General features: G+C 55.2%; 1 protein-coding gene across 21 annotated transcripts; it reads right to left on the reverse strand.

Annotated features, from left to right (window-relative positions):
• Window positions 1-797: 797 nt before the first annotated feature.
• FDXR (ferredoxin reductase) lies at window positions 798-11,247 on the reverse strand. 21 transcript variants are annotated; one of them, XM_035301727.3, is made up of 13 exons: window positions 11,080-11,247; window positions 10,414-10,532; window positions 10,252-10,323; window positions 5,095-5,187; window positions 4,634-4,756; window positions 4,323-4,436; window positions 3,924-4,025; window positions 3,043-3,150; window positions 2,714-2,798; window positions 2,384-2,583; window positions 2,123-2,294; window positions 1,314-1,484; window positions 800-1,184 (listed from the first exon to the last, which is right to left on the reverse strand). In XM_035301727.3, the coding sequence occupies exons 1-13, from the start codon at window positions 11,156-11,158 to the stop codon at window positions 1,054-1,056; spliced, it is 1,569 nt and encodes a 522-aa protein (XP_035157618.3). In that variant the 5' UTR covers window positions 11,159-11,247; the 3' UTR covers window positions 800-1,053. The 21 variants fall into 21 exon arrangements, with proteins under 21 accessions (XP_035157611.3, XP_035157608.3, XP_035157610.3 ...); XM_035301720.3 differs by lacking the exon at window positions 10,414-10,532 and having other exon boundaries at window positions 798-1,184; window positions 4,634-4,732; window positions 10,252-10,349; XM_035301717.3 differs by lacking the exon at window positions 10,414-10,532 and having other exon boundaries at window positions 798-1,184; window positions 2,384-2,616; window positions 4,634-4,732; window positions 10,252-10,349.
• Between the last annotated feature and the right edge of the window lie 2,801 nt (window positions 11,248-14,048).

Here is a 14,048-nt window from a genome sequence, read left to right on the forward strand (position 1 = left end):
CGAGGACCCCTCGGTTTATAAAGCGAGGCAGCCTCTTTGGGGCTGCCATCAAAGGCAGTGACCACTCTCCAGACACTGGGAAGCCCTAGGGAGATTTAGGCACTATTTTTTTTTTTTTTGAGACGGAGTCTCACTCTGTCATCAAGCTGGAGTGCAATGGTGCAATCTCGGCTAACTGCACCCCCGACTCCTGGGTTCAAGAGATTCTCCTGCCTCAGCCTCCCGAGTAGCTGGGACTACAGGCGCACACTACCACGCCCGGCTAATTTTTGTCTTTTTAGTAAAAACGGGGTTTCACCATATTGGTCAGGATGGTCTCGATCTCCTGACCTCGTGATCCACCCACCTCAGCCTCCCAAAGTGCTGGGATTACAGACGTGAAACACCACCCAGCCAACTAAGGCACTATTCTTAAAGGCCAGTGGGTCTGGCTGGAAACCGACAGAGAGCGGACAGAGAATAGGACCTGGGCCAGACTTGCCTGGGGCGCCCAGAGGCACAAGGACAAGCTGCTGCTCAGCACCCCCGCACCTAAGGGTTAACCAGGGGGCCAGTGAAGCAGGCAGGCTGGGGTCCCATCCCGGGCGGCCCTAATGTGGACAGAAGATAGGCAATCCGAAACCACAGCAGAACCGAGTGGAGAAAGGGAGGTGCCTACGCCAGGCGGGGCTGCCGAGCCCCCTCAAGCCCTTAAGAGGCTGCATCCCTACCTGGTGATGGTAGGGGAGCTACCGCCAGCAGGTGACCCCTGTCCCCAACCAACCCTTCCAAAAAAAGTCCCCCATCAACCACAGCCCTTGGTTGCAGCTGTTTTATTTCCAGTATGAGAGGTGAGAAGGAGTTAGGTCAGCCGCTCCTCCACACGACCCTAAGGTTGCTGAAACCTAAAACCTTGCTGGTCAGGACAAGCTTCCCCAGGAGGGAAAAGAGACCCTGGAAGGGCAGCCAAGCCTCCAAGCCTGCCCTGCCAGGATGTAGCAGAGTCCCACTGGGCAGACCCAGCCCGTCCCCTCCCAGGACTCATCCCTTCCCTGCCAGGGGCTGGGGCTGGGCTCAGTGTCCCAGCAGGTGCAGCATCTCCTGAGGATCCACCAGCTTCTCCCGGGGCCTCCCAGTGCCCTGGCCCCGGGCAACCTCCTCAGCATCTAGCTTCTCCCAGTCTGAGAAAGAGACTGGCTGGACCCCTGAAGCAGAGGGGAGACTGTCACTACCTCCTCCTTCACCCCTCCAAGAACAGCCCCCTCCCAAAGAGTGAGACCCCAAAGAAGGCCCTCCCACCCCACCTCCCAGGACCTCAGCATCGGGGCCCAAACCTCGGCTGCTGAGCAGGGCCTGGATGGCTGCGGAGCCAGGCCTGGGGCCAGAGGGGAGCAGCCCAGCCTTCAGGTCCTGCAGTAGCATCTGGCCGGTGAGGAAGCTGTCAGTCATGGTTGTAGCTATGACCCCTGTGGGTCCTCTCTTCACCCAGCCGCTGCAGTAGAGGCCTGAGAGGTGAGAACAAAAGGAGAAGGAAGGGAGGTGGCTGGCTACCACCCTGGCCATCCTGTGCTCATAATCTCTACCCACGTACGCACACACACAGACACTCCACGCCTCCCCAAAGACTGTTGGCTGAGCCTGCAGTGGCTGCTGGTCCACTGCCCTGGATTCTTCTCACCCTGTTTTTACCAGACCCCCTTTCACCTTTGTGTCCCTTAGATGAGGGGATCCCTAAGCTTAGGAGCTGCAGTCTGCCCCCTGCGGTTTCAGTAGGCCTTTGATAAATGTTTACCAAATGAACTAATGACTAGATAGGTGTGTGGGCACTTAGTAAAACTGGAAGCTCCCTGACAACTGCCTTATTTATCTCCAATCCCAGCAGTAAGCATAGGGCCTAGCCCAGAACAGACCTCAGTGAATGTTTGTTGAATGACTTAATGACCAGAGATATGTCCCATATGTCTCAGCTAGACTGGAACTTCTCTTAGGGCCAAGAAGAGGGTGGCACTGGGTCCGGAGAGGGCCTGCCCTACAGAAGCTTCTCAGTGCATGTTGCTAGATGAATGAATGCATGGCCCCAGGAGACGCCAGCTTCCTGGCCTCCCACCAGAATTTGCCACCCAGGCCCCTCACACCCTCTCACCTGGCACATCCGTAACCCGGCCCTCCACATTGGGGATGACCCCAAGCTTGGAGTCAAAGGGCACACTTGGGTCAATAGGGCGGCTCTTATACCCAATGCTGCTGAGCACCAGCCCACAAGGGAGGTCTTCCATGGCTCCCGTGGGCACTGCCCGGGTGGCCTCACCGACACCCTGTTGGGGAGAGGAGAGAGTGTGGGCAACTCCAGGCTGGAGTGGCAAAGGCCTGGGAAGGGGGTGTCTTTGGAAAACGTGACACTCACCTCCAGTCTAGTGACTGCCAGACGGACACCTGCTGCCCCCTGCCCATCTGGCGAGGGCAGCACTTGCTGGGGGCTTCGGAAAAAGCGGAGGCCCCAGGCACGAGAGGCCGATGCCCGGCGGGCAGCCTCCTCCGGCCCTGGCTTCTCCATGGCTGTTCGAAGCAGCAGTTCCGTCAGCCGCTTCCTTGGGCGCGGGACCTCTGTCAGCATCGTAGACTGTCTCCAGGCTGTCCCTGGAGCCCAGCCCTCTCCTGAATGCCCTTCCCTGACCCTCTCTGACTTAGGCCACACCCTCCCCAGTAGCTGGTGGGCCAGGCCAGGGTCCTTCACCTTTGAGCCTGTCCTGGAGGCCCAAGAAATCCACAGGATCCAAAATGGGCCGGGTTCCTGGTAACTGAATCATCTCCCGAAGCTCCTTGAGGGTGGGGGCAGGGAATGGGGGAGGAGGTCAGGTCGGAACACTGTCCATCTGAGTCCACTCCAGGGTCCAGCCCAGGCAGGAGCAACCACCACCTGCATCCTCCCCAAAGGCACAGGGCCCCGGGACCCTGACTGCTCCCCTTCTTCCATCCCAGGCAGCAGCTATTCCCAGGGACTCTGCCCCATCCCACCCCTTAAGGAGAGGCCCTCCACCTGGAACCCTGGCTCTGCCCCAGCACCTTAATGGTGAAGGCCACTTGCAGGGGTCCACGCCGGCCCACTAGCCACACTGTCTTCACTCGACTCTGCCTCAGCACATCCAGAGCTGCCTTCGTGATGTCCGTTTTCTGGCACAAAAGGAGGGCCTTGAAATCATCACTGACCAGGGAAACCGGACTCTCCATTTGGTCACATCCCCACCGTGGGCCAGAAGGCTGGCGGCCCAAAATTGTACCACTGCTCCCCCCTGGTGGCCATATGGAGCATTGCTGCCAACTCTGCAAATGACTCCAACTAATCGCGCACCAGGCCCACACTTGCATTCAACAAGTATTTAGTGGGCCTCTCCTATGTGCTCAGCCCCGTGCAAAGAGCTTGGAAGGGCATCAATGATGAATAAAAGAGACAAGGAGCATGCCCTCACAGAGCTTCTGATCTGGTGGGGAGAGAAATACTCATCAAATACTCATCCACATGTGTAAAATTGCTGTGGCGATAACAGGCTGTGACACAGTAGCTGGGTCTGTGGGAGGAGGTGTGATGGGGCCAATTCAGGGAAGCCAAGGGACAACCCAGCCAAGATCTAAAAGATGAACTTCGGCTGTTAACTGGTGGGAGGTGGGCAGGGATGATCCAGGCAGGGGATGGTGAGAGCAAGGGCCCTGTGGGTACTGAAGAGTAAAGAGAAAAAGGCCCCTCAGCTGGAGGACAGAAAGTGCAGGGGAAAATGATAGAAGAGGACGCTCATGGGACTGCTCTTCAGAGGGCCTCTGCCTGGGCACCACGGGGAAACAGAGGCATTGAGCCTGACCTGGAGAGGGGGCCCTGAATCCTGCAGACAGGCCCACTCTCTCCTCGGGGTGACCCCACCTTCACCCCTCAGCCCCAGCCTACCACTCACCTCCAGGTGCTCAGGTGGGGTCAGTAGGATACGGGCCACGTCCAGAGCCACGTTCCCCTGCCCCAGAATCACAGCTGTGTCACAGCTCAGGTCTGGCTTCAGCTGCAGGGGAAAGGTCTGGATAGGGCCCCTGGCCTTGCTCCACTCAAGCTCACCTCAGTCTACAGGTGCCTCATGCCCGGTCCCTGCTGTGCCCTGGGGCTTCCCCACACCAGGAAAGTCCACAACTCAGGTCCCTCCTCCCACACCTGGACCCAGCTCTCCCCCAAGGCCCTCCTGCTTCAGTCAGCAGCTCACCTCTCCTCACCATCAGATGGCAGCTCCCTCTTTCCCCAGGTCTGGCATCCAAGGGCCGAGGGGTGGGGAGGAAGAGGCAGCAAGCATGCTCCCCAAACTCACCTCCTGGTTCTCAGGAAGCCCGTTGTACCAGCCCACAAAGGCCCGGGCGGAGCACACACCTGGCAGCTCCTCACCAGGAATTTCCAGGGCCCGATGGTCCTCTGCCCCATAGCTCTGATGAAAGATGACAGGCCCGAGGCCCACAGCTCTCAGCACCAGCACTGGTGGGCCAGGCAGCCCCCTAGGCTCCCAGCGGCACCCTTCCAGCTTCTCCTCTGCAGTGTGCATCCTGGCCTCACCCCTGCTGCCCTCCATCGACAGCCGCCTTCTGCAGCCCCTGCCTCCCCCACCCAGGGCCTGGCCGCACTCACCAGCACCACGGCATGATAGGCCTCCCGCAGCTCCGGCACTGTCACGTCCCTGCCCACCTCCACGTTGCCCCAGAAGGCACAGCGGCCACAGTGGGCTGTCTGGGTGAATGTGTTGATGACATTCTGCCAGGTGCCCCGGGAATGGGAAGGGTTGAGGGTGAGGCAGCTCCAAGGACCAATGTCTGCACCACCCTTACCACTCTGTGTCCCCAGGACAGAAGCTGGGTGGCATCAGGACAGACCCACATCTGTACCACCCTCACCACTCTGTGTCCCCAGGATGGAAGCTGGGTGGCATCAGGACAGACCCACGTCTGCACCACCCTCACCACTCTGTGTCCCCAGGATGAAAGCTGGGTGGCATCAGGACAGAGGGCATGAAGTCCTTTCATCCAGCCAGGGAGCCTCCCTGCCCTCCTCATCTTGACCAAACCCCAGCCTCCAGGCCCAGAGAGACCCACCTTCACCTCGGGATGGTCAGGCGCCACGCCAAAGCGTACCAGGCCAAAGGGCACAGGCTGCTTCTCGTAGATGTCCACGTGGGCCTGGGGGTGCTGCTGGAAAACAGGGTGGCAGCTGGTGGGGCGGAGAGAGAGGCTGCGACCCCCCTCCAGGTCCCCCAGGCTCCCAGACAGAACACTCCTCCCCCTCCCAGACAGCAGGAGCATTCAAGACCCTGGGCTGAGAACACAAGGCTTAACCCTGTGCAAGGAAAAAGAGCATTCCTTGTGGAGGCTCACGCCTGTAATGCTAGCACTTTGGGAGGCTGAGGCAGGTGGACTGCCTGAGGTCAGGAGTTCGAGACCAGCCTGGCCAACATGGCAAAACCCCATCTCTACTAAAAACACAAAAATTAGCCAGGCATGATGGCGGGCGCCTGTAATCCCAGCTACTCAGGAGGCTGAGGCAGGAGAATCACTTGAACCCGGGAGGAGGAGGTTACAATGAGCTGAGATTGCACCACTGCACTACAGCCTGGGTGACAGAGCAAGACTCTGTGTCAAAAAAAAAAACCAAAAAACAGAAGGCTGGTTGGCCCTGGGCGATGGGGAGAAAGTGGCCGGCTGAGGAGGGCGGTAGCTTCCCCAGCTGGAATTGAATCAGTTGTATCAGGGCGGCTTCTTTGTCCTCTGAGGACCTGAGGACCACCCTCTGAGTTCACAGGGCCTCAGCTCTAGTGCCCAGGACCATGCTCTGGGAAAGGGGAACAGCAGGACAGGGAGGGGCACAGCTGGGGATTCTCAGGGAGGAGAGATGGAAATAGACCTGCTCCCATCTTAGAGTCTCTCCCATCTTAGAGTTTCTGCACTGACCGCCTTCCCAGGGCACCTTGAGAGGCCCTGGGGAAGGCACAGGGTCGGGGGTACAGCAGTCAAGTCTGATCTGGCTCTGCCACCAACCAGCCACATGATCCCAGCAAGTCCCGGGTCCTCCCCAGGTCTCAGTCTCCCCCTCTGCACACTAGAAGGACAATGGCTCCCTCTCAGGGCTGCTGGGAAGCATCCGAAGGTCAAGGTGGTAAGACTCTGGGCCCCAGGCCAGTTAGCAGTAAAGCAGCTGGGGCTCCCATGGCTGACACGCCCAGCCCCCACCCTATCCTAGCTCCTCGCCATGACACCTCCAGCTTCACTGGGACTCAAGGCAAAGAAGACCCTGCCCATTAGTTGCCCTACCCCTGACAAAGGCTCCCACCCACCTCCTCACCTTTACTCAAATCCCGTCTTCCCCTCCACTCACCTGCCGGTGTCCAAGTCCACCCTCCCCCACCTCCTGCCTCCCCCCATCCCAAACCAGCCACAGGGGGCTACCCAAACCACCTCCCTCAAGCCCCAGGTGTTGTACCCACAAAGAGCACTGGGCTTGGTGTCAAACAGGTGGCGTTGTATGCCAATCCCAGCTCCACCACTAGCTGGCTCTGGGCCCCAGGGAAAGTTTCGTCTCTGCCCAAAAGAAGATCCCTGTGGCATCATGCTCAAGGTTAAATGAGTAATCAGGCAGCCCAGGGTGCAACCTACTCTGAGTGCTCAGTCTAGGAGGGAGCAATCATTACTATTCAGTTGTTGTATGTCACTGCCTTGCTCAAAAATCTCCTCTGGGGCCCAGTGCCACAGCATAAAGTTCAAACTGCTCAGCCTGGAGGTCAGCACCTTACCCGATCCGACCTCTCTGTCCTTATCTTCCATTCTTTCCTGCTACAGATCCTTCACTCTGGGTCACAGTGTCCTCTCCAGGGCCACCTCCAGAATGCTAAGTCCGCTGGATATTCTTACCCCTTATCTCTCATGGCTGACCTCATCTTCCAGGAAACCTCCTCCCTTTCTCCTCTCCCTCCAGCTGCTCCCCAAGGACATTCTCTGAAGCACCCCTCTCTCCTCCCTGAGGATTTTAGCCACTCCCTCCTGTGACCTCAAATTCCCCTGAATTTGCTGGTGACTTTCTACTCTCTCTCTCCTGCCCAGACCTCTCCCAAAGCTCCAAACCTGAGACCCCTGGATGTCCCACCCCAGATATCTCAAATCCATCCAGATTCAAGCCAAGTCTCCTCACCCCAAACAGCTCCCCTTCTGCTCCTGTTCCCTCGACCCCATCCACCCACAGTCCAAACTGGAACCTGGGGCTCCTCCCTGCCCCCCTCCTGATCCCATCAATCCCCCATTCTCCCAGTCCTCTTCCTCACTGTCACCCCAGCAGCTCCCCACCACTCTCTGGCTACCAGCCCTGCCTGGATCTACCCTGCAGGCAGATGGGGCATCCTGAAGGAAAACAGCACCCCAAAACTCTCCAGTGAAGCCAACCACCTGAACAGCAGTGGGCATGAGAATCCTTCGGGGTGCTTAATGTTGCTGACTCTTGGGCCCAGCCACATTAGCGTCGAGCTAAGCCTAGAAATGTATATTTTGATAAGATGCCCCAGGAGACTGATGGTGGAAGAGGAGGCAGCTTCAGACGCCTCCCAGAGAAACCTGCCTCCAGAGCCTGGACAGTGGCTTCCAAGCTCCCCAGGATCGGGGTCCCACCTACGTCTCAGCCTTGGCTCTCACCTCCTCTTTCCTTATTGCACACATGCACCTTCTAGAACTTGCTCTTTGCCCTAGGGCCATTCTCTTCCTCTTTGTCCATGCAGTTCTCTGTGCCTGGGACACTCCTGCCACTGTCCCCCAACCTGACGTCTACTGTCCTTCAGACTGCAACTGGGACATCTCTCCCTTCAGACTGGGCATTGACCCCCTCCCCGCACCCCAATGTCTACTTTACAGCATGAGAGCCCTAAAATACCTTTTAAGTTATCCCCTTGTCCACCCACCCCACATTCGAATGTCAGGTCCTAGAGCACAGGGACCATGTCTGTCCTGCTCACCTCCATGTTCCCAGTAAAGCCTGCACCCAGAATGTGTTACGTCCAGTAATTCATTACTGAATGGATGAACGTGGATGGCCTAGCATGGAGCTGCTTTCGCTCAGGTCCCAGTGCCATCCCTGCTCAGTGGTGGAAGCTTGGACAACCTCACTCAGCCCTAGAATCCTTACCTGTGAAGCAAGAGGCACAACACCTGCTTTGCAGGTTGCCATGGGGATGCTACCAGATGCTGCGCTCAGTGCCTGACTCAAGCTAACTGCCACTGTCCCAAATATGCTGCAGGTGGTCCTGTCTTAGGAGCACAGCCAGCAGCTTGGAGCTCCCTGTGAGCAAAGATCAGCCCAAGGATCAGAACAAGGATTGTAACTGTCCTGAGCCCCTCCCCATCCCATCCCATCCCATAAGGAAAGCATGTGCAAGTGTCTGCCAGCTGAGTGCAGCTGTGCTAAGAACACCGCCTGGGCCAGATGAGGTGGCTCACACCTGTAATCCCAGCACTCTGGGAGGCCGAGGTGGGTGGATCACTTGAGGTCAGGAGTTCAAAACCAGGCTTACTGACATGGTAAAACTCTGTCTGAACTAAAAATACAAAAATTAGCCGGACATGGTGGCACGCACCTGTAATTCCAGCTACTCAGGAGGCTGAGGCAGGAGAATCACTTGAACCTGGAATGTGGAGGTTGAAGTGAGCTGAGATTGTGTCGCTGCACTACAGCCTGGGTGACAGAGTGAGACTCCATCTCAAAAAAAGAACACTGCCTGGAAGGCTTATTCTCCCCACTTCGAAAATTTCAGGCTCAGCTAATAAACTGTCCCTTTGACAAAGCCCTTCAGGGCCTCTCCAGCCCCCACGCACTCCCCAGTCTCCATCCCAGAGGCCAGGCTGTCTGTCCTTCCTCCCACATGGCCACGTGCCCATGGCCTTGCATTCCAGGATGACTCCCCACATGTGGGAGGTCCTCGCCAAAGCCCTTGGTCTTCTTCAGTGCAGCTCAAATGCATCCTCTTCAGGAAACAGGTTTTTTTCTTTTCTTTTCCTTTTTTCTTTGAGACAGGGTCTCACTCTGTCACCCAGGCTGGAGTGCAGTGGTGCGATCTTGTCTCAATGCCACCTACGCCTCCCAGGTTCAAGCAATCATCCAGCCTCAGCCTCCCAAGTAGCTGGGACTACAGACATGTGCCACCATGCATGGCTAATTTTTGTATTTTTAGTAGAGTTTTCACCATGTGGGACAGGCTGGTCTCGAACTCCTGACCTCAAGTGATCCACCTGCCACAGCGTCCCAAAGTGCTGGGATTACAGGCATGAGCCACCACTCCCAGCTCAAGGAAGTTTCTGATTGACCCCACCTGCCTCAGCTCACTCTGCCCACATTATTGTAATTAGCTTTCACCCGTGTTGCTTGGGAAGCATGCATGGGTCACTTTTCAGTAGAGTGATGAACTCATCCAGGTTTCCCAAGAACCTTCAGCTTAGCGCTGAATCCCCTTGTCCTGGGGAATCCAGGCCAGTTGGTCACCCTGCATTTCAAGTATCTGTGTGTGTGTGTGTGTGTGTGTGTGTGTGTGTGTGTGCATAATTAAGATATTCATCCATTCTCTTGTCTCCCCACGGATACTTCAAGCCTCTCCAAAGCTAGGCCACTGTCTCATGTCTCAGTTAACCTGGGTATCCCCTCTCTATTCTGTCTCAAAGTCTGATGTGGAGTCTCAAGGATAGCCTGTAGCCTTGGCTTGGGGCCCTGCCTACCAAGGCGGACACTAAAAGCCTTGAGATCCTGGCCTTCACAGGGGAAGGGGGAGGGGCAGAGGGCAAGGTGAAAGAACAAAATGGCAGGGAAGGATTGGAGCTCTGGGTGAGGAGGGCATGGCAAAAAAGGTAAAGTTACAGAAAGCAGAGGAGGCAGTTAGCCTCCAGATGCAGAATATTTGGGACAAAGTGAAGACAGAGGAGAAAGGAGGGAGGATGAAGTCATTCTGCAGGTATACACAAGCCTTCTGGAGTGCTTGGCCAGGGAGGCAGAGCTGACCACCTGCCACTGACCACTGGCCACCAAGTGGTCCTCTCTCACACTGAGGATGTGAGGGGAGGAGAGGCCCAGGTGTAGGTGAGGAAGCAAGTGGGAAGTGTCCAGGCCAGATGGCTGGGAGCCCCTTCCGCATCAGGCATCCAGGAGTGGTAGTAAAACCCAAAGGGGGTGAGGCTTGCCCTTAGGACTGGAGCAGCAGGTGAATGATGGACTATGAGGAAGTGGCTTACCTTTAGCAGGTGTTGGGCGGTGTAGAAGCCTGCTGGACCACTGCCCACCACACAGATCTGGGGGGTCGTCTCCTGTGTGGAGAACTGATGGCGGAAGCCTGGGGCCAGGGAGAGGAGAGGGAAAAGGTCAAAATTGACCTCTTTCCCCAGTCGAAAACCAACTTGAATATCCAACAGAAGCTGGAACTTCCCAAGCTTCGCCCTCACCTGCATCCTCCTTCTCTTGCTCCTCAAGTCTTTGGCATTTGTAGGGTCTCTTAATTCATCTGAACCCCCAAAGGCTGAGTCTTCATCCAGAGCCTCTCATCTCACCCATGAACCTACTACACCACTGCCAATGGCCTACCCAACACCACTTCATTCCCTATCCAATCGGGTAGAATCCCACATCCTTCCAACGGCCTCTATATCATCCCAATCTCGCCCCTTCGGTCTCCCCAAAATGTCGCCCCTCTAACCCTTCTCTCTCCACAAAACGTTATATTGCCCGTATAGACCTGTTTTATTCCTACAAATCCCTGTTTCGACTCAGACCTCCCTCTCGCCCCACAGACCTCCGTATCATCCCCCATTCACCCCGTCTCACACCTGTGGATCTCATAGTCTCTCCTTTTTACCTTTGTTGACCTCCGACTCTCACCCTAAAAGCCTCACATCTCACGCACAGATCCCTGCCCGCCCCGGTGCACCACCGCGATCTCCCCAGCAGGAAGAGACCCCTCCAGTCTCGCCCCTCTCCAGCCCTGCCCCAGCTCGGTTCTGACCCCTACTCAGAGCTTCCAGGCCTCCCCGCGCTCCCATCCAGCCCCAAAGGCGCCCTGTTCCTACTCGGGATGCTCCCGACGGAAAGCGGCGGGGTCCAAGGCCACGCCGACCGGCCCCACCAGCGCCAGCAGCGCGAAGCCATGGCTGGGAACAGCAACCTGCAAGTGGGTCCTGACAACCGCCGGGCTCTGCAAGCCCGCCACCACCCGGCCTCTGGCCCCGCCCACAAGCGAGGCCCCGCCCCAATCCCCACCCCTAGCGCGCCGGGAAAGCAGAGCCTTGCGGCTCCACCCCGACTCCCGAGAGAATCCCGCCCCCAAAAGAGAGGTCCGCCCTTAATCACGCCCCACCGTCTAAGCCCCGCCCCACTGTGCTTCCGGGACACGCGCGATTTTATACATTTCTCCCCAATCCTCACCTTCCCTCCAAATCCCGGAAGCCTAGAATTGGAAGAGAGCGTATCCCCATCGCTGTTTCAGTCCCTCCTCAAGGAAGCAGCCAATTAGAAGGAGCTTATTTTACTTACCCGCGCCCCTCTCGGGAGGCTCTCGTCGCTCTCTGATGACGCATGCTACATTGGCATTTAGTAGCGAATCCTCCCGTGTGACTTCGTCCCAGCCAATCATGGAGTCCGGCTCCAAGCGAGCCTTCCCAGCTAATCTGGGAAATTAACTAGAGTGAGGAAATCTGGGGCGAGAGAGCTTCCGCCAGGAACTCAGCAGCATCTTTATTTCGACCGCGTATGTTGTAAGCCCTGCAACATGCTGTCCCTATCGGGCCAGGGAGAATATTAAACCCTGGAGAGCTCGTCCCACCTCATCCCCTTTCCCATTACACAGGCGAAGAAAAGGGGGCGGGGCAGTGGCTTACTGTGCTAAGGGCTGAGCCTCCGACCCCTCTGCAGCCTTGCGGGACTCGGGTTGGGGCACTCCCCTCGGGTTCATAATTTAAGGGGGCTCCAAAACAGTCATCAAGATAAGTGTTATACTGCGACGTTTTAAAATGTCAAAATTAATGCAAAAAGTCTATGATCAAAATATTTTTTAAAATAAGGATAGGATCCGTAGTGACAGCTGACCCAATAACCTAGTGCCTCTTCCTTTTTCCCATGGGCCCTCTTGTCAAACATTACTTCCTTGGAGAAGCCTTTTCTCTGACCCGTCCCCTCCCACGCTCCAAGGGATTAAAGCTGCTTATTCCACAGCATCCGACCTTACCCCATGATGACTTATTACACTGTTTGTCATTTTTAATGAGGTTTTAAATTTAAAAATGTCATACAGAAAAGTGCACAAGTCGTAAGTGCACAGCTTGACAATATATCACAAGGTGTAACCATATAACCACCACCCAGATCAAGAAATAAAATATGGTCAGTATCCCAGACGTTCTCTTTGCCCTTTCTGGTCACTTCCCCTCCCTCACTGGTAAGTAAATACTGTTTTGCTTTCTAATAGGTCATTGTGTTTTATGCCTGTCTCACTAAACCAGGAGTAGGCAGACTAGCTTGCAGGCCAAACACTGTCCACCAGCATGTTTTGGATGACCTGCAAGAATTATTTTTACTGTTTTGGGTTTTTTTTTGGGGGGGGTTGGGGTTTTTGGTTTGGTTTGGTTTTTTGAAACAGGGTCCCACTCTGTCACCCAGTGGTGCCATCTCAGCCCACTGCAACCTCCATTTCCTGGTTCAAGTGAGCCTCCAGCCTCAGCCTCCTGAGTAGCTGGGACCACAGGTGCCTGCCATTTTTTGCATTTTTTGTGGAGATGGGGTTTTGCCATGTCACCTAGGCTGGTCTCAATCTCCTGAGCTCAATGCAGTCCACCTATCTCCACCTTCCAAAGTGTCAGGATTACAGGAGTGAGCCACTACACCCGGCTGGTGTGTGTGTGTGTGTGTGTGTGTGTGTTTTATTCTCTGAGACAGAGTCTCACTCTGTCGCCTAGGCTGGAGTGCAGTGGCGCTATCTCGGCTCACTGCAACTTCCACCTCCCAGGTTCAAGCGATTCTCCTGCCTCAGCCTCCTGGGTAGCTGAGATTACAGGTGCACACCACTCCACCCAACTAAGTTTTGTATATTTAGTGAGACGAGGTTTCACCATATTGGCCAGGCTGGTCTCAAACTCCTGACCTCATGATCCCCCCTCACCTTGGCCTCCCAAAGTGCTGGAATTACAGGGGTGAGCTACCACACCAGGCCTGGTTTTTACATTTTTAATGGTAAAAAAACGAAATTTTGTATCACATAAAAATTACATGAAATTCAGACTAAAGTTTGAATATGATAAAGCTTTATCGGAAGACATCCAGGATTATTTCTTTACATATTATCTGTGGCTCTATTTGTGCTTTGATGGCACAACTGAGTAGTTGTAACAGAGAGCATATGGTTCACAATACCCCAAATATTTACTATCTGGTCCTTTCCAGAGTTTGACCACCCTGCACTAGACTATAAGCTCCAGGAGGGTAGGGACCCAATCTCATTAGATCTTATATCCCCAGGGCTTAACACAGTGGCTGGCACATAATGGAAGTTCGTACAATCAAAAAAGCTCTGTAGGGCTCCCCATCTAGAGGCAGTATATCTGGTGTTTAAGAGGATGGATTCTAGAGTCAGACAACATTGGGTTTCAATCCCTCTTCTTCCATGCACTAGCTATGTGACATTGAGAAATTCAATCTCTCCAGGACTTTTTTTCACCATCTGTAACATACCAGGGAAATAGTAGTGCCAATTTGTTGTAGACGTTAAAATCAGATGATGTAGGTAAAGATATGTTCAATAAGTGCTAAATAAACATTAACTATTATCATCATTATCCATACACAGTGTGACCTCCCATGTGCCTCTGTAGATTAGATCTTAGGTCTCCGCAGAGACCCAGATATACTTCATTCACTCTTTTCACCTCCCTCACCTCTCAGGCCCCAGAAATTCCCAGTCCACATCCTCAGCGAAACAGAAAATACAGCCTCAAAGCAATCGAGTGACTTGTTCCCAGGATATCCATAGTACAGCCAGATCTGGCAC

The sequence above is a fragment of the Callithrix jacchus genome, chromosome 5 (assembly GCF_049354715.1).
Source record: "Callithrix jacchus isolate 240 chromosome 5, calJac240_pri, whole genome shotgun sequence".
Lineage (NCBI taxonomy): Eukaryota > Metazoa > Chordata > Mammalia > Primates > Cebidae > Callithrix > Callithrix jacchus.

Coding starts and splice junctions, on each gene's coding strand:
- FDXR (XM_035301727.3), bottom strand. CDS start 11,158: ATGGCTTCGCGCTGCTGGCGCTGGTGGGGCCGGTCGGCGTGGCCTTGG. Junction 4,757..5,094: donor CTGACCATCCCGAGGTGAAG/GTGGGTCTCTCT, acceptor GGCACCTGGCAG/AATGTCATCAACACATTCAC. Junction 4,026..4,322: donor GGCTTCCTGAGAACCAGGAG/GTGAGTTTGGGG, acceptor TTTCCCCTGCAG/CTGAAGCCAGACCTGAGCTG.